Raw genomic sequence first — 21,500 nt, 5'->3', positions numbered from 1 at the left:
TTTAGTTCCCTCTTCAGAATTTTTTTGTTTTCAAACAGCAAAAAAATCTGTTTTTAAGCAGTGGCATACTTGAAAAATAAATCTCCAAACTTCTTTTTATGTGCAGATCTTCACAAGAGTGCACGATCATTAAAAAAATGCTCAAAACAGGTTAGTGTAACAGTGGCTTTATTCAGAGCTTTTTGTTTTAAAAGACACTGACAACAAATATCTTGAAGCTGGAATGTACACTAAGATAAACTGATTGGTCGATATACTTTTATTAAAGAGAAAGAGGAAGGAAATTATACTTTACAGTGTTTGTTACAAAGTCAACATTACATGTTGCTGGAAATTTAAAAAAAAAAGGGGGAAATAATATGAGACTTCACAGTATTGCAATGTCTCAGGTCCTGTGTCAACACTGAGAAAACACTTCCTTCCTCCTTTGGGCTGAAGCTACTTTCTGTTAGATGACAGAAAAGAAAAAAATGTTTTGCTGGTCTTAAAGCACAAAACGAAGCATGTGAAAACAAAATTCACAAGAAACTGAGATAAGTGAGAATAAGGAAGTCACGAGACATTAATCTATACTCACAGTGGTGTGGTTCTGCTGCAACATAGCATATAATGCAGCACAAAGTGGAGAGTTGCATAACTTTATCTCGCAAAAGCACAAAGACAAATGCATCACAAGGAGGAGCTTCACCTAGACAGTCTAGGTAATCTGTTTTTTTTGGCACCATACTACAAGCAAATTACTCATCAAGCCACAGGCCTACAAAACAGTTAGCTGGCACAGAATTAAAACAAAAGACCAAGCATCCAGAAGTTTATTAACAGCAGGGGGTATGACAATTAACAGCTTGAGGGAGACCAGCAGTCAACCTCTACCATCAATCCTAAATTTAGAAATGCATTTCTTTCTGTGAAATCTCCAAAAATATAATTTTGCTCACCATGAAACAAAAAGAGTAAATGAATGAGTGTGAAAAGGAAAGACCAGGCACAAAGAAATAAACTACTGAAAATATGAAAAACAAAGCATAAAACAGGGATTATCATAACTGAGTTAACTGTCCAATAGGCTGGAGGTTTTTTTGTAAACATTGGTGCTAAAACAAACTGGCTCTGGATTGAACGTCTGAGTCTTTTCTCATGTCCCGTGTTGATCAGTCACACTCTGTCCAGCCGATCCTTCATTAGTTCTTCGACAGCTCTTTGGACAGCCAGTCAAGTCCTTCATACAGCCCGGTGCCCTGGGTGGCGCAGGTGGATTCAATGTGCCACTGTGGAGAGAAAGGGAGTCTGGCTCTCAGGAAGTGACCATCACAACTCAATAAAGTCCACAGATTTAAAGCAAGAGTGGTTACTTACTCTTTTGCTGCGAAGTGAATGTAAGCCGAGTCTGTCTGCCAGTTCACTGACTGATATGGCATTTGGAAGGTCCTGCTTATTGGCAAACACCAGTAAGACGGCATCTCTCAGCTCATCTTCCTGAAGCTGCAAGAATTACAGATTCCCTATCAGATACAACAGCACAGATTCATTTGGCCAAAAGTCAAAAATAATAAACTATGACACAGTCCGCTCTGATTTGTGACCACCAGGTGAAATACTGAAAAATCTTTTTTTTCCCCCCATTTAACAATTCATTAAAACTAAGAACTACAACAAATTTCAGTCTATTCCATAAACTTCTGATGGAATTTGATTTTAGAGATTTGATGCACAAGTAAGGATAAACTTGTAATTCAATTGTTTTCTGTAAAACTTAAGGAAAGTTGTCTGATGTGGGAAGACAGAGGAGTTCTTAAAAGTCATCTGGAAATTGGAAATGCTTAAATCAAAAAAAAATCTGACTGGTGCATCACCAACTATCCAATTTACAAAAAAAAAAAAAAAAAAAAAAAAAGGGGGGCGATAAAGAACATTATGAAATCAGAAACACCACAAGCCGCGCAAACGATTACATTCAGTCTTTCTCCAGAAATATGTCTGAATCCTATCATAGGTTGTGCTCATTTCTCTCAATCAAAAAGCCCAAATCTTTCAAAGGTTTTCTGAACAAAGAGTCCAGAATTCCTTTAAGCACCAGATTACTTTGGAGGACATGCAGCAAAACATTTCATTTATCCAAACAGTTTGACACAACTTACATCTACACTTTGATATTCTTTTTCCATCACTCTAAGCTCTAAGCTAAAAAATAAAGTGTAAAAGCAAAAAATTAAAAATTCAATGTATTGTGAAAAAAGTTTTCACTGGGAAGTAAATTCAGAGCAATGCTGCCATTCAGAACTAGGCTGTCATGAAGATGCCTGCAAATATTGTTTATGATTTAACCTCATAATAAGATTTACAAGCCTCTTAAAGGCGACTTAGAGAAAGAAGGTGAAACCTTTGATCACCAGTGTTACTCAAAAACAAGCGGAGTCATAGCCATAAATACATAACTGCTGCTGGAACAAATAGAGAAATATTATTATCATTGCTTTTAATGACCTCATCTCTTAGACATGTATCCTGCTGTGAACCCCTGCAGCTACAAAACCAGCCAAACCTCTAGCTAAGTCTTTCTAGTTAACCCAAGAAATTTTTGGACACCCTCAGCTCAAAAAAATAATCAAATCATCAAGTTTAATGTCACATTTTTGATAACGTACCATTTTGGTGAGCTCCTCCGCAGACTCAACAATTCGTTCTCTGTCATTACTGTCCACTACAAAGATAAGACCCTGAGAAAAAGTAAAAATAAAATAAGAATTACAACAGAATAGATGTTTAGTATTGCACATTTGATATCAATACTAGTCTTGTGTTCAGTTTGAAAATACCTTCTCATAAGTAACATTTTATTTAGATCAAGCACAGAGAACAATCATCTTTAGTACTTTATTGCAACGTTTTTGTGACTTCAACATGTTAAACCGCAACTGTTTGTCACGTTGCAACATTCTCGTGCAGCAGAAAGAAAAGACTCCCCTTAGAATCACTTATTATTGAGTGATTATGTAATTTCACCTTATTTGACCTGTTCAAGAACTAGAATGTTTTTTGTAAAAATTACTTAAATCTAACATCTATGTTTTGTTTTCTGCTACAAACAAAAACTACGGACTGAAAATTCTCCAAATCAACAACAGAAAGCAAACAAGGAAGTAAAATAACAGAGAACGAAAGGAGGAAAGAATAAACAATCTCAGGAGTTTTAGAGTTGAATCATTGCACTGTGATAAATCCCCTCCTGAAAAAGTTTCACATCACATTGTAGCTGCATAAAAGGGTTTTTTCTCTCTGTAACTTCAAACTAAAAATGATCTCATACCTGTGTGTTCTGGAAGTAATGCCTCCAGAGAGGTCTGATCTTATCTTGGCCACCCACATCCCAAACGGTGAAGCTGATATTTTTATATTCTACCGTCTCCACATTGAATCCTTTCACAGAAAAGGGACAGACCAAAAACATTATTATGAAAACTGATAGAAGTACTTTAAACAAAAAAAGGGCTACGTTTCAAATAAAAATTCATACCAATGGTTGGGATAGTGGTCACAATTTCACCAAGCTTCAGTTTGTACAGGATTGTTGTTTTTCCAGCAGCATCCAGTCCAACTGAGGAAGGTAGAAAGAATATGACAAACTATTTAAAGAGCTCTTCACCTAATCATCACAGTAACACAAACACAGTATTTGACTGTGCAAAGTTAGTGCTGATATTTTCTGCCATGAGAGCAACTTCTGAAGTTAAAGTAATACTGTTTGTACTATAGTCATGTTTCTACACATATCTCAAGACTTTATTTTTGGTTAACTTAAACCTATAAAGTTTTGTTTGTTTTTGTTTTTTTTAATAACACTTATAAATGTATAAATGTAGATTCCACAACCTATAAATCAATGTTGTTCTGACAGCAAAATTTAGAGGCACTTTGTTTATTCTTTGGTCTCTTAGATTGGTTCTATTTTTATTTATTTATTTGAAAAGCTACTATGTTTTCATCCCCACTAACAAAACCTTTTTTGTCAAAAATATTTCCCGATCATAACAAAAAAGATAGGTAGTCAATGTGAGGAAACTATAGGAGTTCCCCAATCCTACAAAATTACAGGGATAATTGTCAAATTGAGGTCGTACTGTAAAAATCTCCTTGCAGCCCATTTCAAATTATGACTCAAAGATGTCTTTCATTCTCCCACCTTTGTTTCCGTGTAAATAATTATTGTAAATCAACGTCCAGTTGACAGTTTACAAATTTTCTTATGAGTCCCAACTAATCTGGATTTCCATTTAATAAAAAAAACATTTAATCCACAAATAAAACCCTTCATAGAAGCAGATCAAACTTCAACAACAGAGATTATTTATTTTTAGCTATTTGCTGCGGTCAGTGTATTCCTCTTCATACTTTTCCATCTCTGCGGGAACAAACCGTGGCTAGACTTTGCGTGATAATTTGGAGCATTTTGGAAAATTTTTAAAGTTCGGCGCTTAACTTTTTATTTTAATCTACATGTTGCTAACATTCCACAAAAGGAGGCCACATCAAAAGCCTGTTGCGCCAAACATTTTAACGACAAACCGTCCATTTTTTTTTTCTTTTTCTTGGAGGAGAACGTTAGATTTATTTCCGGAAACAGCGCGTTTTCTATCTATCTTATCACACTCACCCTGGAACGGCGGTTTTAAACATAACTTCATGTCAATTTTCTGTAGCAAGCGATGCTAACAGCCGTTAGCCAAACAAAACTTTCAACTCACCCATCAGAATCCTCATCTGTTTCTTCCCGAACAGACGACCGAAGATCGACGAGATGGTGAGCCCCATGGCTGCCCGAGGAGGGTTTTTTCACTATTTAAAACTAGAACTGATATTTAAAGCACGACGACAGCAAACGAAATGTATTTTTAAACGGGTCTGGCCACGATTCAGGGAGGGAAGTTACCGTGATTTCACTCCAGACTGCCACGTCCGGTGTAAACGTGGAAGGGGCAGCGTCATCAGCCTGAAGCAGCTTTATTTGTCCTCAAACACGGAGCCATGCCGGAAGGTTTTACATCATTTTTGAAAGTGTTTTTAGACAAAGCTGGTGTTTTATATCCATTTAATTGGTTGAAGGGGCTCGGGGATACGTTTCAATCCAGAAGAAAGAAAGCGTAAAATAACGTGTACTGTTACGTTTTTCCCCCAAACTTTCATTCACTTACAAGCCCAGTCACGTCCATTGAAATACCACTAGATGGCACTGTTTCACAGGATTTACTGCTTCTATTCAGCTGTAAATCCTGGTACAAACCAAGCTGTGTTTGTTTTATTGAGATATAAACATAGTTATAGATACATACATATATCAATGACATACAGAGACATTTGTATCTGTTAAAATATACCGTTGTGTAATTTGTGGAACTGCATAATATAGCAGCAGAAAAACAAGGAGAGGCAAACACAAATTTTACTATCTACTATTTTAATCATTTAAATACAGTTGCTAGAGCATTTTAAAAGAAATGTTCCAGTGAACATTATTTTTTATCCTTATTGGAAGTAAGACTGCTCATGTGGGGATTCCTGTTTGAAAGAATGCCATGATGCCAGCAGCTCTTACATAAGCAAAACCTCTGAGCAGGTGGAGTCAAAGCAGCAGCATATGATAAGACGGAAAAGTTTATAAAGAGTGTGTCCTGTGACAGGTCAAGACAGATTCCCAGAGGACTGTAATAAAGACACATTTCATAGCAGCAGATGTACTGGATGTGGAAATATGAATATGTCAAATTCTACTGTGGGTTCCAGTGGATTACTGAGCAGACAACAGGTAATTAAGAAAGTATCATTTGCAATGTTTCTCAAGGACACTTCTTATGATTTAAAGCTTTTTTTATTTTGTTTTTTCAGATTGATGCACTCTCTACATTGTACATAGTGTTGCTCTCTCTCAGGTATTGTGATTATTAATTATATTTCCTGGAATATTCAGTTGTTTTCTGAATATTTACAAATGAAACTGATGTAAGCATGGCTCATTAATGGCATTCTATTACTTCTCCAAGACATATTTGCCAAACCTGCATAGCAGCATGCTCAGTGAGGGCAAATGTTCTTTCTTTTTTAGGATTTCCCAAGTGCACTTACATAATGTAGCTGTGTGACTTTCATAGCTTGGAGTTGTACCTCAGTTATTCCCAGTAGAGTGTCAAATTCAATGTTTTGTCTTCTACGAATACTGTTTTATTGAACCAGGGGTTATGTTTTTACATATTACACAGGTGTGTTAATCTTGTTCTAGGATGATTCAGTTCAGATCAGGTGACAGAGTCATCAGTTTAGTGTTTTTTGTTTTTATAGTAACACATTTTTGGCTTAATTGGATTTTAGTTTCACATATACAAAAGATAATTTGCCTTTGTGTGTTTTATCTTAGCAGTGTTAACTCATATCTTCTAATTAAATAAAGAATTAGTGGTTGTTTTCTTAACATATAAATATTTATCAAATCCATCATTCAAAAAACATTTGTTTACTGTACAAATGAGTTTTAGCTGTCATGTTCACAAAAATCCAAAAGTATAATATTTTAATTATCATCTTGGCAAATTTTATGAAAATCATTCTATTTGAAGATATGTGTTTGCATTTCAAGTGATGTTTTAAGTTAAAGATTTAAGGGTCTTTTTCATGTTTTATTTCTTTTTGGAAGCTTAGAGTTTGTTTAAAATTAAAACAAGAGATTTCCTCTAATCTCACTATTTCTTCAATATCCGTAGTATGACTGGGAGTTTTTCAGTCTTGTTGGTTTCAACAATAAGATGGAGACACCTAAGAGGACAAGTGAGTCCAGGTTCTTATATTTTTAATTTTTGTGATGTTATGTGTAGAATTTTTATTACTAAGTCATAGCTGAAATGACTGAAAAGACAATTATTACCACTTGTACTTTTTAACATTTTGTCATGAGACAATCATACATTTTAAGATACTGCATTTATAGTTGTGTGATAAACCCTGAAAAGAATGGAGTAACAGGCATTCCTGTTATAATTTATGTTGGTCTATCACAAAAACCTCAATGAAATATCTCAACGTTTGTGGAGGAACATGACAAAACTTGAAAAATTTTCACGGGATATGAACGCGTTAGGTGGAGAATAACTCATCGCATTTGATGATGACAATTTCACATCAAGTCAGCATGTTTAAAGAGTATTTCCTTACAGGTTCACCTCTTGGTGCAGCTCTCTCTGGCGGACCTGCTGGCTGCTATCGTCCTGTTGTATACCAGTGTCATGAACAAAGTTCACCCTTTCAGTGCTATCGTCTGCCCATACCTTCTCCCATTGTCTCTGGTGAGAAACCGTAATCATTTACAAGGCTGGTACATGTTTGGGCAGATTTTTCTTTTCTTTACAGAAGGAAACCTTCTTCAAATCCTAGGTTAAAAGACAAGAAGAGATACAGAAAAATGGATTAAACTAACCAATTTAGTAAAAATGGTATTACTTAATAATGACTAACAATGTATTTATAATTTCAAAATATTAAGATTTAAAAATGTTATTTGTTTATATGTTATGTTTTCTTGCTCTCTGACAAACAAAAGTACTTACAGTTGTAGTTTGTTTCACTTCACAGTGCCACTTTAAGAACGATAGGCTGAGCGTTTGTGGCTTTTGTAATTTATTGCTGAACTTCCAGCTCATGTGGTCTTAACTCAAAGTTTTAAAACAAATGAATGAAGACTCAGCACCTCTTATCTTAGCAAAACTTTGCACAAAGATACAGTTTTAGAAAGTTTGTAGAAATAGTAATTACCTTTATTATGTTCTCAAAGAACATAATAAAGACAATCCTCATAAAACTGTCTGAAACTCCTCTGATCTCCCCCGCTGACTTGAAGCGTTAAATACTTGCATGCATTACTGTACTTTAGACTATTCCTTTTAATAACTTAAATGAGCACACTGTGAACGATTACTTGTGTAACTGTGTCTTCCAGACGTTTTATTTCATTTCATTCTTGTTGGCCATCGTTTACGCCTTGAAGTCGAGGAACGCTGTCCAGGGCTGGAGGGACAGAGCAGTAGATGAAGAAGATGAACATGTGAGGCAAAATGAGACCTTATTTTGATTTACATAAATTCATAATTTTTTAAAGATTTAGTCGTTTTATGCCTCTTTCTGTCTGTCTTGATTGGTAGAGTCAGTGCAGGAGAAAAATCAAAGCGATTCCTTTGTATGCCTTTGTGTGGTGAGTCTTTCAATTTTCCATTGACATACCTAAGTTTTCATAAGCAAGCAGCAGCTAACTTTACCTCTCCTGCATCGCAGGTTGACGCCACTTGCCATTTACTTTGTCTATGTGTGCACTCTGTTGATAAAACCTGCCACATTAATTCCTGCAAGCTCCAGGAGACAGGATGGGATCAGTGATAACGGTAGCTCGTACTGTCACAGGTGAGCATGATTTAAAGTCACACAAATTTATTGGAAATTGTCTTGTGTAATTTTTATATTCTTTTTTTTAAATATATTTTTTCCAGCTGTATTTTGTTCTTGCATATCTGGACGGATCCTTGTGTTGGAGTGGTGAGTGTCCTGCTGTTATAAACTTTGTTCCTTATTATTGCTGCATTTTGTTTGGTGGTCATGTACAATTTTTGTCCTTAACTTTTTTTTAACATATTTTTTAGGATGAGATACACAATACTTTCATCAGAGTTTTCCTTGCCATTGCAGTGATAACAGCAATGTTGTCTTGCTCTGTGAGTAATCAGCAGTCAGATTATGTCAACATCAACATTAAAAAGCCTTTCAAATAGAAATAGTTCCAATATAATGATGGTTTGACAACACCATCGAGAGACACAGATTTTATTTCCTGTTTTCTTCAGGTTATTTATTGGAAAATCGGGAAGTGGCATGAAAGGTACATGCAAGTTGGGCTCTTCCCTGTGGAAGGAGATGGGCATTCAAGAAGGCAATTCAGAAGAGTGTTTTCTACAGCACGAAATATTGTTATGGTCATATTATTCTGTTGGGCTCCAGGTACTTTCACACACGCGCACACACAATTAAAATGAACAATCATCAGTATTTTTGCTTGAAAACTAATATTTTACACTTGGTTCCTCTGCAGCACTCCTCCTTCTTCTGATGTCTCCCTTGATCCAAAAGAACGTTGAACAAGGCAGTTTATATCCACTATATGTGATACAGGTTTGTATCAGAAGACCTTCTGAGATAAAATGCCAAATGCCTTCATTGTTTACAGCTTTTTCAGCTTTGTTCAGAGTTGTTGCTCACAATATGTATTCATTTCTATTACTGAAAAACTGAAAAGTAAAAAGGCATAAGGAAGACCACGGACAATGGAACTGAAAGCTGCTAAATGACAGATGAAGTTGCTCTTGTAATGACAAACTTAGGCATAAATACAACCAAGATAGAAGCTCTAATTTTGTTTCATAAAGTGAATAGTTATATAGTAATTTATTCAGTGAGGAGGAGAAAGTTGAGAGAAAGTGTTTCTTGGAGCAGATAGCTTGGAGATTTAACAAACTGGCAACCTACAAAGATATTTAATTGCACTTTTCGTCCATGTTGTGAGTCACCACAGTGTAAAATTATTGCTCATGGCAAAAAATTGTAATTCACAGCACTAATACTCTGAGAGAGTTGTGGCAGATTGTGACTTTTGTACTCAAAGCTTCCACTCAGTTCTTTTTCCTTTTTGCCAATCATCGGCTATATATCCATTTGAGATATTCCCATTTGAAATGCTAAATGTACAATGGTTTGTTAAACACTGTAGATATAGATTGCTAATTCTCATCCATTAGTGTTTCTCAATTCCTATTTCAAGTGACAAGCAGCTAAAAAGGCATTTTTGCTGTCATAAACCTTTCAGAAATTACTTAAATAGGTTGTATTTTTCAAATACTACTTATTTGAAAAATGGGTAGCATGGCTACCTCAGTTACAACCTATTTTGTCAAATAGGTTTTAAAATTTTAACTGTTCAAAAGAGTTTGTTTTTACAACATTGTATGTTTTTATTATTGTCTTAGGCTGCCACTGTGTCTCTCCAAGGATTTCTAAACAGTATGGTCTACGCCTGGAGACGACCTAACTTCACAGATGCTGTTCTTGGAGAAATCACACCTCTGCTGAGATATAGACATAGGCCCTTCTTTGAGGAATCTTTTCGTCACTGACAACAAAAAAAATGCACTTTGTAATCTTATTATGCTCTGACATGGAGCACTGATCACAGAAAGACAAACTGGACACTTTATGACAGCATGGCTGTGTAGCCTGAAGCACAAACTAAAACTGAAAATGTAAAAAATATTGTATTTTTAACAAAGGAAAAGCTTATGCGTATGTTACTGAAACCATTGTGTGAATTTTGTCATCCTTTGATTGAATTTGTATTTATATCATTATAATTTAGGCTTAAATGTATTGAGGACATATGATATTCTCTTTATCAATTTATACAGATGTATAGATGTTGTTTGAAGATAAACCAATTTTATATTATTGTCTTTAAAGTGTTTTGTAATTGGTCTTATCTTGGTATGTCTGCCATTTTGTATTTATTCATTTTGATCATTAAAACGTTTCTATGACCAGCCATTCGATGACTTGTGATTTTTCAATCTTCTTGTGAAAAATAATCCATGTGAGTCCTGTGATGTGTGTGTTCTTTATAGCCAAAGTAATGTCATTTCACAAACTCGTGCTGTGGCAGTAAGTTCAATGTTTGGATTCTTTAAGTGTTGGAGCCCTGAGGAATGCTGAGCGGCGACAGAATTGTGAGAGAACACTGTATCTGCACTTTCACAATCGTGTGTAACCACAGCTGTTAACGTATCTCATGAAAGGAGCAGTGCATGTTTAAGCAGCCCGGGTCACACATGGGACGTACACACGTTGGGTGTACTGTACACTCACAACCATGTTTGCATGTTTTTAAGGTGATAGTGTTCCTCTGACAGTATTTTTTAAAGGAATTGTTCATGCTCAATTCCAGCCTTTTCTAAACTTTTTATTCTGCCACAGTGTGCCCATCTTCTGATGGCTACCTCGGTTATATTACTCTGTTTTGGAAATCTAAGTCATGAATGTGCAGCTGACAAAATTACAACTGTTTGATGCTCTCATGTCAACATGGATCAACATCTTTAAAGAATGTCTTTTGACATCTTGTTGAATGTGTCACAATGAATTAAGAAACTCTAATGCAAAGTCAACTCCACCCTAGAACTGGCAAAGTAGCTGCTAAAAATATAGACAATATTTGAAATAGTTATATGGCCAAAACATGACTGTTAAGTAATCGGCTATTAATATTGATCATGAAGAAACATAACTTTACCAATGATTCACTTTTTATCAGTATCAAAGTTAATAAGAAGCAAACTTTTCTGACTTGTAGCTGATGGGTGTATTCACATGCTGAAGTAAGTGCAGGTTTTATGGCCATCAATCATTTACAACATTTTTGTCTGAGCCTTCACCAGCTACACTGCTAAAAAAAAACAAAACTGTGTCTTAACCCGGTGATCAACTTTCACAACAGGTTGCGGCTTTGCAAACGCTCTTTTTGAGTATTTTTTGTCTAAAATAACACAACTGAGTATTAAAAAATATTGTCAATAAATCTATATAAAGATCTATGAAGATTAAAACTTTGATTAGTGTCAGTCAAACTCAAATTTCAATTAAAGGTTGGCTTCTTATTTATGTCAAAGACATTGTTTGCCTCGAGGCAAAAGAGTAACAAAATCTTCTACATGATCAGCTGAAACTTCTGAAAAGTACTTCAATTAGTGTATGTTTACTGATAATATCCCTCCATGGTGTGAGAAATTACAAAGGGCAACGGCAAAATCACAATTTTCTTTTGTTTTTCAGATTAAATTAACACCATAAGCAGTACTTGAGCAGTAAATTTGCTGAGAAAAGGTTGATCTACTCTTCATCAAATACAAAGCTTACCTTATCTCAAAACCAAATTGTTGAGTCATTGTCCTGCTGTAAAAGGTTATACAGTTACAGTGGGTGCAACTGTTGACCTTGTTTCGCTTTCAACTGTGCTGTTTATTATATAATGTTCCACTGATTAGCTGCCTATTCTTGAGCACTTTAATACAGACAAAGAGTCCCAAAGTGTCCAATAGATCATCTTCTTACTGTTGATAACGCCATTGAGTTTGTTTTTTTTTAAATAACATTTTTATTTATAAAACTAATGTTTTTAAACATCTTCAACAGGCTAGTGATTCTTGGGAACAACAGGCCAAAGGTCAAAACCCAGTTTAATAAGGAGGAGACGTAATGGCAATAAAAAGCCATGATAATTCATCTGAATGACAGCTGTTGCTGTGATAATTTTCCACCAAGTGAATTTGTTAAAGATCGAGTTGGACAAATTTGAAATGTCCCAACTAAAAACTTCACAAGTTTTATAAATGTTGTGGCTGTGGATGCCCTAAATACTAGATGAAAATAATCCTAGAATGTCATATCAATAAAGAACAATAAAATTTATTTTTTAATGTTTACACTTCCTGTTCAAAACTGACCAAAACAACGAAACAAAGTCTAACTCAAGGTCATTTCTGGATTTTGGTTTCATTTTGATTATTCCTACTAAATTGTTAAATGATCTTTTCTCACGTGTGGAATGAAACTGTGTCAGTCATGAAATGAGAAATATTTAACACAAGTTTATAGTGTCTGAGAAAAGGTTTGTATGCCAGTGGGACGTCTAACACACTAGGTCAAATAGTTTTGTGGGGTAAATTCCGGTTATCATACTTGTAAACACACTTGTTAAAAGAAACCAGATCAAAACACTTGTCACTACTGGGAAGATCCACTTTTTGATAATTTATGTTGATGGCTCAAATAAAAACTGTGAGGTATTTTTCCATTAAAATGACACTTTATGTTGAAGCATTTCAACATCTGAAACACACTTGTCAAAAAAGAGAAATAGAAAGCATCTCAATGTGTGAAGACTAAGAATCCTCAATTTATATTCATAAGGGTGATACAAAATTATCTATAAACACTTTGGAATAATCCCATCTGGGCTTTGCTGATCTATATTCTGTACTTTTTCTGCTTGAATCACTTTAAAAATATTCTAATCCCATGAAAAAATTGAAAATGCTGTTTAGTGTTTTCACATAAAGGTTTTATAAATCATAAAACCTGTTCAGTTTTAATATTCCAGTCTAACCAGACTAAATGCTTAAGATGATGTAGAAAGTCAAGCAAAAATCATCTTAAAAAGCAACACAAATAGTGCTTTAATTCAAAACCAAATTAGGAAGCCACTAAACAGCCTTATCTTTTGACAGAGGTTACTCAATCCACGTGGGGGCACCATTTCCACGATTAAGCATGCAAATTACAAATACAAAAAAAATCTTTTTCAGGCAAATCTTCTTCAACAGATTCCCTTAGTGGTTTACCCCTGGCTGGGCAGAAAGATAAAACACACCAAAAACAGTCACTGACTGTTTCCACTTTTTGACAGATTCATCAGTCCTTTAGTCCATAACTTTCACTTTAACGTGCCCTTTACCCAAACACTGTACTGTGACCTTAATAAAATAAGACAAGTACAATGGAGAGCAAGCTGACTCTGCTTTTATCTTTATGTTTTATTCACATCAGCACAAAATTGTCTCTAAATTCCTGTAATTTGTAATGCCCTGACCTTTGTTTCTCATGTTAAAAGTCCATGGAATGAGATCTATACTGAGCCATGTCATATTTTCGGCTTCCTACTCTTCTGACATACAGATCGTACCTCCCCTCTTTCTCCTCTTCCTCGTCATCTTCTTCCATAACTCTGTCCTGCTGCCACAGCACTCGATCCCTGATCGCAGGGTGACTATGCATTCGGCTTTGTTTTAAACTGGGCCAGCTCTTCTTCCGCAGGCTGTTGTTTATGCCCCTGACAGGAGGCGCAGCGGTCTGACTGTCCCTTCTGAACGGGGGAAGCTCCAAGGACGTGTTGCCCAAGACATTTGAACTGTGGCTGGGTTTGATGGAACTGATGGATCCCTGTGAACCGCAGTGATGTTCACGAACACAACGAGAGCCTGATGAAGATCTCCTCAGAGTCTGGAGGGACAGAAGTTCCTCTGAAAGATTCCTCAAGTCTCCAGGCATCTCCTAAAAAACAACAAAAAGATGAGGCATATTGTTTTAATATGCACACAAAGAAAATTGTAGGTATGTTGGTAAGTGATGAAAGTTGTGAAATTAACCTTGTCTCTGATAGAAAACAGCTCGTAGTGCTGAGGGTCAAACATCTTCTGGAGATGAGGATGTTGGAACAGTTTTTTCTTACGTATCACTACCTTGAAAATATGATTGAAAACAGTTCACACATGCATTTGTTGTTGAAAGAAAGTACACCCTCTTTCAGCTCTAGGTCTTTAGGTACCAATCAGGTCTGTGAAACTGTTTAAATCAAACATCAAACTTCAAAAACACAACAAATTCTACAATGTTATTACTTATGAAAGAAATAAATCAAAATGAAAAGATGTGTATGTGTGAAAAAACATAAGCACACTCCTAGATCCAATAGGACTCCTTTGATGGCAAAAACTTGAAGAAGCATTTTCTTTCTGTGATCATTGTTTGGAATTCAGAGGCAGAAACAAACATCCAATTTTTTTCATTTTTAACACACTCATGAACTTGTGCTTTTTTATTTTGCAAATAATGACAAGACAAGTTTTGAAGTGAGATTAGAATTGATTCACAGCCTAGATTATTTTATTATGTCCTGATTTGAAAAGCTCTGTGAAAGAAGGTTTTGATTACCTTTTTACGTGGTTGTTTGACTTGCACCATTATGGAGAAAATGAGGAGTAACATCACTACCCCGGTGGAAATGCAGATGATTGTTCCCTGAGTCTTTGTGATTTGAAGGAAAGCAATTTTGTTCTTTTTCTCTGGAATGTAGACATGAGGGAATATGTGAAGACAAGAAGAAAATATCAGAGGTTCTACTGCAGTCGTTAACTTGTTACCACAGATCAGTTTATATCAGCCTCCTAGCCAGTATCAATTTGGAACCTTAGTTGAATAAAAATGCGGAAATCTGCAGTAAATTTCACCTCAATAGGAGTTCTCTGCTTAAAGTCATGGTAAAAAGAAAATTGAAGGGTTTTACATATTTTGCCTGCTCAGTTTTTCACATACTTTTTCAGTCTTAATTTGATAAATATTGTAACTCTGGAATCTTCTCTGCGTTGTTTAGTACATATAAAGTTACATTGAGAGTTCTCAAACTTAGTGAATACCAGTTCGTTTGGATGTTAAAACCCCTGAACTGACAGAGGGTCCACTTTTTCATTCCCCTTACCGAATGACCCAAAACATTTTTAATGTTTTTAGATGTAAACAGGCCGAGATGATAAGCTTCTGAGTTTCCCACAGAGACGAATTTTCAAAACAATTCCTACAATTTGTTGTTCTGTGGATTCAGTGTACAATTTTTCACACAACTCTGGCGTCGTGATGTTGGCACGGCAGAGAAGTACAGGCATGACATGACACCAATATCTGTCAAACAGCACAAGCAATGTTTCTGGCAGTGTTTTGACAGAACTGGGGTACCTTGGCAGTTGTTTTCATCCCAGGGGAAGACACAGTTTTGTACGCCGTTGCACACCAGAGAGTTGTTGATGCACATGTTGCTGTGGCAAAAGAATGCACCGCCAATACAGGGAGCTAAAACACACACACATTGGTGTTGTATGGCACATACGCAGACAAGCCAGTTATAGACAGTTTATTCACGTTCAGCTGTATTTGTAAAGAACATCCGTCATGTAGAAAACTTTGGACACCCCACTCAGTATTCAGTACTTTCAAAGGAAATGCTTAGATAGCTGTTTAATAGCTTTTCTTTATCATTTAAAAAGTGATATGATTATATGTGAACACATAAACTAGACCATGTTTTACCAAGTAAACAAATTATTTTTATACATATATTGTAAAGAAAAAGTAAGGACACTCTATCTAAGTTTGATCTGGTTCTCACGTTCAGCAGGGAGATGTTTAATGGTTTGTTTTTTGCATTTACAGCCCATTTTATATTTTAACTGGAATATTTCAGGTCACTGTCACGTGTAAGGGTTCAGTTCTACTACGGCTTCAATATTTTTACATCTGTCAAGCAACGTCATGCAGATTTAATGATGGATTATATGAGGGAGAATTGGTCTGGTTATGGGGCAGTAAAGCATCCCCAACCATGAGACTTCCAGGTCTTTGTTCCACAGCTGGTTTGGGGTTTCGTTCCTGTAATGTTGCATCTCTGCTAAATAGTCCTGTGTTCTGTTGTCTAAATAGTTCAGAACCAAACTACTGTATTTTTTGGACTACGAGCCGCTACATTTATCCCACGCTTTGAACCGTGCGGATTATATCCCGGTGAGGCTTTTCTGTGGATTTTTCTTCAACCGCCAGGGGGCTCTTTACCAGGAAAGGAATCATTAGAAGTCAAAATTGGAAATCAAAGATTAAAGTGCAGATTTTCTTTTAGAATAAGTAAATGTTAGAAGCAGGCACAATGGGGAAAAGTTTTCAAACTCGTATCCCTCAGCACTATCATATTGATCTGATATGTACTATCAGATCGATCTGATAGTACATATCAAATTAATAACCGCTGCACGTAAGATCAGCGTGAACAAATACATGGTTCGGCGTTGGAGACGGAGGGCTGTGTCCTTAATAAATCCAGCAGGTTTATTAATAATTCCAGAGCGATGAAGATACCTCTAAACTGAAAACATGCAAAGAGAGACAAAGACGAGTCTGAAAGAGGAACTCACGGTCAGAGAAAACTGTGAACAGCATCTTGAAGCGGCTCAGTCGGCTTGTCTCATCCGCCCACATCCTCACCACTCCAAAACCAGTCTCCAGCATGATGTCATTAGCAACTGTACTACAAAACTTGGCCTGCAAGAAACCACATAGCACTTTTATCAAAATAAATAGTGCGCAGATTGATGAGCCTAAAGAATAAAAAAATATTGATTTTCCAGAATTAAACCAGCTGCTGATTAGAATAGATAAAGAATAATAATAATAATAAAAAAATAATAATAATAATCTAATTCCACTCTGGCCAATCGATGTTTGCATCTCTGTTTAAAATATGCTAAAATGTTAGACAGTTATTACCTTCAGGTCCTCAATGGCACTACTGCCATCATAAACAGCCACAAAATTCTTCTTACATTCATTAGAGTTTTCCATCTGATATTCCAAGAATTTCAAGTAAATCTGAAAGAAATTTTAAAAAGAGAAAAATCAGTGGGCTTGCTACTTTTTAAGCTAACATGTTGCCACAACATGTCAATCCTGTTATTTTAGCAACAGAAAATGCTGGAATAAAATATGCAGGGGCTGGAGACTCATCATTCTGTAGATAAACCCCATGTCTTTATCTCACACACGAGTTTATACATATAGCCTGTTCCCTATTTCTATATGCTTAGAAGAAGTGCTTATTTAGGAGATAATTGATGTATGCATAAATTAAACATGCCACATGCCATACCCTGCTCTTCATTGGGGCTTGTATGGTCCAAATGCAGTCCACTGCCTGGTCCGGCTTCACTTTGTTCTCCTCCTCAACCTGGTGGGAGCGGATCACGCCGTCAAACCCAGTTAGCTCAAACTGACAATCTGAACCACAGCAGACACAAAACATAACCAAGGAGCATAAAAAGAGATATGCAGACATAATCTGAGTTCTTCAGGGCATTGACTGACAGCCTGATCTAAGGAGATATGACTTGTGGTTGACCTACCTGGGATGGGGTTTAAAAGTCCTCCTACATGGAGATGAAATTCAGGATCTTTGCAGAAAATTACACAGAGTGTTTTTTATGTTTAAAAAAATAAGTAAATAAAAATGAAGTTTCTGTAAGAAATAACCAAAAGTAATTTATGCATTTCATTCACCTGCAGTAAAAGTGTACTGGACCTGAAATCCTTTCCCCTCAAGCTCATCATCACTGTAGAACCGGATCCACATGAAGCGCCCACTGGAGAGGACCCGGCCAGGATTGGCTGTGCCGCAGTAACGATTGATGAGTGTTGAGAAGCTGAAGGGACCGTCCCTCACCTCGATGTGGTCGAACCGACACTCAAAGGACGCTTCGATTTGGAAGATTTTGCTGAACTGCAACTCTATCCTCTGGCGGGGCGGGGCTGCAAAAACATGAGCAGTGTGTTATTTATTCTGCATCAAACATTATTAATAAAACAGCGCACTGAAAGAACAGTCAAAAGTGGATGTCAACTAACTTGCTTCCAGTAAATTGCCTTTCTTGCCAGAACAGATCAAATTTAACCTGTATAACCTATACAAAGGAATGTAAACAGGTGAAGTGAAAGACTCTGACATCAGCAAATGAAGTTCATGCTCATTGATCTATAAAAACATGTCCAGAATACACTTAAATAAAAATCAGCAATGGATGTAAAAAATTGTACACACCCTGGTTAAATTGCACGTTTTTGTTATGTAAAACAACTGAGGCCAAAATAAAATAATTTCAAAACTTCTTCCACTTGATGTGACATACGTCCTGTACAATTTCTCTAAAAATGCAAATCAAGATTTCAAATTTCTCTCAGATTTAGTTCTGTACTCTGATTGGCCAGACAATGATGTTAATTTTGATGCGTGCTTGGATTCACCATGACATTGATTAAAAACAAAAGCTCACTTTATCTTTTGTTTTTAGGAAAATATTGGAATCTCTTGGGTCAAGGATGACTGGCATTAAAGTGTTTCATTATATCCTCCTTCCTGAAAAAAATAACTCAGTTTCATCTGAAAAGTAATCCCTGGCATGTCACTACTACTGCCATTATTAAGAGAATGAGGTTCTTTTAGATACTTTTTTAAATATTTGGTGGCGTTGTGTGATAAAAACGCTCCTTGTAAAACCACCAAAGTTCACACTTGGCTTCATCAGACTACAACACATTCTGCCACAAGTCTTGAAAAGCTTTTAACCAATACTGAGTCTTTTCCTTTGCTTTTTAAGCTCATTTTTCTTCCCACATGTGGAGAATCCAGCAAATCGTTGCTGTGCATAAATGCAACTTAAACTGTTGTAAACTTATGCAGCTTCTTCAGAGTTATTGTTGGCAGGTTTCTTTCTTATGTTTCTACATTGGTTAGAAATTTACAGCTTTGCAATGATTCTGATGTTCCACATTTTCTCATGGTATTTCTTTAACTGAGTAATAAATATAAAATGCTGTTTATGTGTTTTTACTCTCCTCCTGACTGATATATTTCTACATTAAGATATTTTCTAATTCTTTCTAAACTCTGCAAAATGCAAGAGTATAAAGTTTTGAAATTTTATGACAGTCTCTTTTTTTACATTACAAAACTTGTCATTTTATGTACCTTCCAGTACATAAAGGCACTCCTTGTTTGGAGGGTACGTATTTGGGTAGTTTGGCGAGCTGAAGCTTCCACCATCTGTTTTCCGAACCCAGGTCCCACAGTGACGGTTGTTCCTCGACTGCTCAGGAGGTCTGCTTTCCTTAGATCCTGCACCTCCATCTACAAATGACATAAACGTCTTCAGTCGGTTGGGAATGTGTACACACTTGTCCAGTCCTATTAAAGAGGTTAAAAGTCAACGAGAAGACAAAAATTACCTTTAATCTTCTGTGCAAGAGAAAATCCCTGTTTGGTGAATAGAAGGAATATCCACACTATACGAGAAGCCATTGGTACACGATGCCACAATGAGGAGGGGAACAATCAAGGAATAAGAGAAAGATAGAAAGAGCTTAGGAGGATTTGCTTTCCCATGGTTGTTGTCTTTGTGTATCTACCAGAATCTCTTGATGTAAATAAGAGGTCAGAGGTAAGGAGTTCAAAATCCTGCATGGAGCGTGAGACCTTGATGCTTTTACCATCTGTTTGCTTTCTCAGCTCTATCGTTCGCCAACATCCTTTTGTGTGGGTTTTTTTCTTCAGTTTGCTTAAGAGCTTAAACGAAGGGCAGAACCATTGACAATCTGCCACCTTTGATTTAATGCAGGGGTCTCGGATAGTAAACAGAGAAATCACGTGGCATCATTCAAACACTGCATTTTATAATAAAGTTTCAATTTCCTGCTGACCAAAAGTTACTGAAAAGCCCTTTGAGGATCTTGACCGAAGTCATCTGATCTTATTTTACTTTTAATGTGCAAACAATTTTAAATCAGTTTTCTTAAATCCGGCCATGTGCAGCACAACTTAAATGAACACAAATGTAATTTAAAAAATAAATAAAAAGATAATTACCATAAATACAGTAATAATAAAATGATAAAAATATGCTATGTTTCATCACAATGTCTACACTTGATTATAATGTAAATGGAAGGCAAAATTCAAAGCTTTAACTCAGTTAAAATAAGAAAAAATTCAATTAACACTTTACTTAAAAAATAAATTCTTTCTCTTTTTAAAGTGAACAAGCAGTGCTAAACCACTTTTAGATCAGAACATGCAAAATGTTAAATAAATGAATCTAAGAAGCTTATACTAGATTCCCTGTGACCAGTGGATTTAAACTGCAAATGACAGATATAGATTTGTGAACAGCATAATATATGTCTAAAAAGAAAGCGCTCAGATTAAAGAAGCCCCTGCCACTCTATAATCCACCTCAATCGCTAGAGCAAGAAAGCATATCTAAGAAAACAAGTTGATCTCACTCACCTGCAAGCATATTTTAGCTGGACTTTATATTCAAACTCTACCAACTGCATGTCCCACACATCCCCTTTTAAGTCTGGGCTTCGGATTAGCGCATGGTGACATTACTGATTTTCAAGATCCGGTTTCCACATTTTCATCAGAGTGAGACAGCCTTGGGTGAAGAAAACATCGGAAAAAGTTTGGATTCATCATCGGCATTCCCTGACATGACAGGTTTCCAGGGTAAACAGACAGTCCCCACAAAGCTCAGCTTTCTGCTCTCCTATAAACTGACGATCCCTCTGCAGATGCGGGAGGCTTTAAGTCTGAGTTCAGTTGGCGCTGGATGAGGGAAATGATGATTGCGCATGTGCCTCATCCTCATAATAGCAGTGTTGTAAGTTATTTGATAATACAGCCATGTCATGCTTTGGGTTAGTTACTTAAATTGGGAATTCCCTTTTGGAAGCATTTAGTTGAGTCATTTGCAGGAAGGAAAGGCATTTTCACTGTGTTTTAAAATTAAAAGCAAACAAAAGCACCCATTTCTAAGAAACTTTGATTTGGAGATTTTGGGGGGTTTGTCTTGATTATCTAATGCATCCTCCAACTTCTGACTGACCCGCAGCCCAAAGGATCAGATCAGTCATTGTCTCAAGAAGAAAATTACTAGCTGTGCTGAGTCATGTGTAATGGAGTGGGACAAAACAACTTTCTTCGAATCACTACAGTTGTTGCTTGA

The 21,500-nt window shown here is 36.2% G+C and overlaps 3 protein-coding genes across 5 annotated transcripts; 1 reads left to right on the top strand and 2 right to left on the bottom strand.

Moving 5' to 3' along the window:
* Positions 1-798: 798 nt before the first annotated feature.
* Positions 799-5,088, bottom strand: LOC129364115 (ADP-ribosylation factor 4-like). The gene is made up of 6 exons (XM_055036562.1): positions 4,743-5,088; positions 3,515-3,595; positions 3,308-3,417; positions 2,646-2,717; positions 1,357-1,482; positions 799-1,268 (listed from the first exon to the last, which is right to left on the bottom strand). The coding sequence occupies exons 1-6, from the start codon at positions 4,807-4,809 to the stop codon at positions 1,182-1,184; spliced, it is 543 nt and encodes a 180-aa protein (XP_054892537.1). The 5' UTR covers positions 4,810-5,088; the 3' UTR covers positions 799-1,181.
* Positions 5,089-5,666: 578 nt separating this feature from the next.
* On the top strand, positions 5,667-10,638 carry si:dkey-30c15.2 (uncharacterized protein LOC558938 homolog). Its single transcript, XM_055036551.1, has 12 exons — positions 5,667-5,800; positions 5,881-5,924; positions 6,750-6,813; positions 7,200-7,328; positions 7,979-8,083; positions 8,181-8,230; positions 8,311-8,436; positions 8,523-8,568; positions 8,673-8,744; positions 8,874-9,027; positions 9,119-9,198; positions 10,050-10,638. Exons 1-12 carry the CDS (start codon positions 5,747-5,749, stop codon positions 10,194-10,196), a joined length of 1,071 nt encoding a protein of 356 aa, XP_054892526.1. The 5' UTR covers positions 5,667-5,746; the 3' UTR covers positions 10,197-10,638.
* Positions 10,639-12,996: 2,358 nt separating this feature from the next.
* neto2b (neuropilin (NRP) and tolloid (TLL)-like 2b) lies at positions 12,997-21,067 on the bottom strand. 3 transcript variants are annotated; one of them, XM_055042129.1, is made up of 12 exons: positions 20,780-21,067; positions 19,723-19,779; positions 19,466-19,624; positions 18,001-18,249; positions 17,847-17,894; positions 17,594-17,721; positions 17,215-17,316; positions 16,863-16,989; positions 15,637-15,750; positions 14,839-14,969; positions 14,274-14,366; positions 12,997-14,178 (listed from the first exon to the last, which is right to left on the bottom strand). In XM_055042129.1, the coding sequence occupies exons 1-12, from the start codon at positions 20,787-20,789 to the stop codon at positions 13,732-13,734; spliced, it is 1,665 nt and encodes a 554-aa protein (XP_054898104.1). In that variant the 5' UTR covers positions 20,790-21,067; the 3' UTR covers positions 12,997-13,731. The 3 variants fall into 3 exon arrangements, with proteins under 3 accessions (XP_054898104.1, XP_054898111.1, XP_054898098.1); XM_055042136.1 differs by having other exon boundaries at positions 17,847-17,870; XM_055042123.1 differs by lacking the exon at positions 20,780-21,067 and having other exon boundaries at positions 19,723-19,795.
* Positions 21,068-21,500: the final 433 nt, after the last annotated feature.

This window comes from Poeciliopsis prolifica, unplaced genomic scaffold, assembly GCF_027474105.1.
Source record: "Poeciliopsis prolifica strain line A6 unplaced genomic scaffold, Auburn_PproV2 SCAFFOLD001, whole genome shotgun sequence".
NCBI lineage: Eukaryota > Metazoa > Chordata > Actinopteri > Cyprinodontiformes > Poeciliidae > Poeciliopsis > Poeciliopsis prolifica.
The sequence above is the reverse complement of the archived record's forward strand: the minus strand, read 5'-3'. Positions and strand labels throughout refer to the sequence as shown.

Coding starts and splice junctions, on each gene's coding strand:
- LOC129364115 (XM_055036562.1), bottom strand. CDS start 4,809: ATGGGGCTCACCATCTCGTCGATCTTCGGTCGTCTGTTCGGGAAGAAA. Junction 3,418..3,514: donor GACCACTATCCCAACCATTG/GTATGAATTTTT, acceptor TTTCTGTGAAAG/GATTCAATGTGGAGACGGTA. Junction 1,269..1,356: donor ATTCACTTCGCAGCAAAAGA/GTAAGTAACCAC, acceptor TTCTCTCCACAG/TGGCACATTGAATCCACCTG.
- si:dkey-30c15.2 (XM_055036551.1), top strand. CDS start 5,747: ATGAATATGTCAAATTCTACTGTGGGTTCCAGTGGATTACTGAGCAGA. Junction 8,231..8,310: donor CCTTTGTATGCCTTTGTGTG/GTGAGTCTTTCA, acceptor CCTGCATCGCAG/GTTGACGCCACTTGCCATTT. Junction 8,745..8,873: donor CAGCAATGTTGTCTTGCTCT/GTGAGTAATCAG, acceptor TGTTTTCTTCAG/GTTATTTATTGGAAAATCGG.
- neto2b (XM_055042123.1), bottom strand. CDS start 19,795: ATGGCTTCTCGTATAGTGTGGATATTCCTTCTATTCACCAAACAGGGA. Junction 16,990..17,214: donor GTGCCATTGAGGACCTGAAG/GTAATAACTGTC, acceptor GGTTTCTTGCAG/GCCAAGTTTTGTAGTACAGT. Junction 15,751..16,862: donor GTTCACAGTTTTCTCTGACC/GTGAGTTCCTCT, acceptor TGTGTGTTTTAG/CTCCCTGTATTGGCGGTGCA.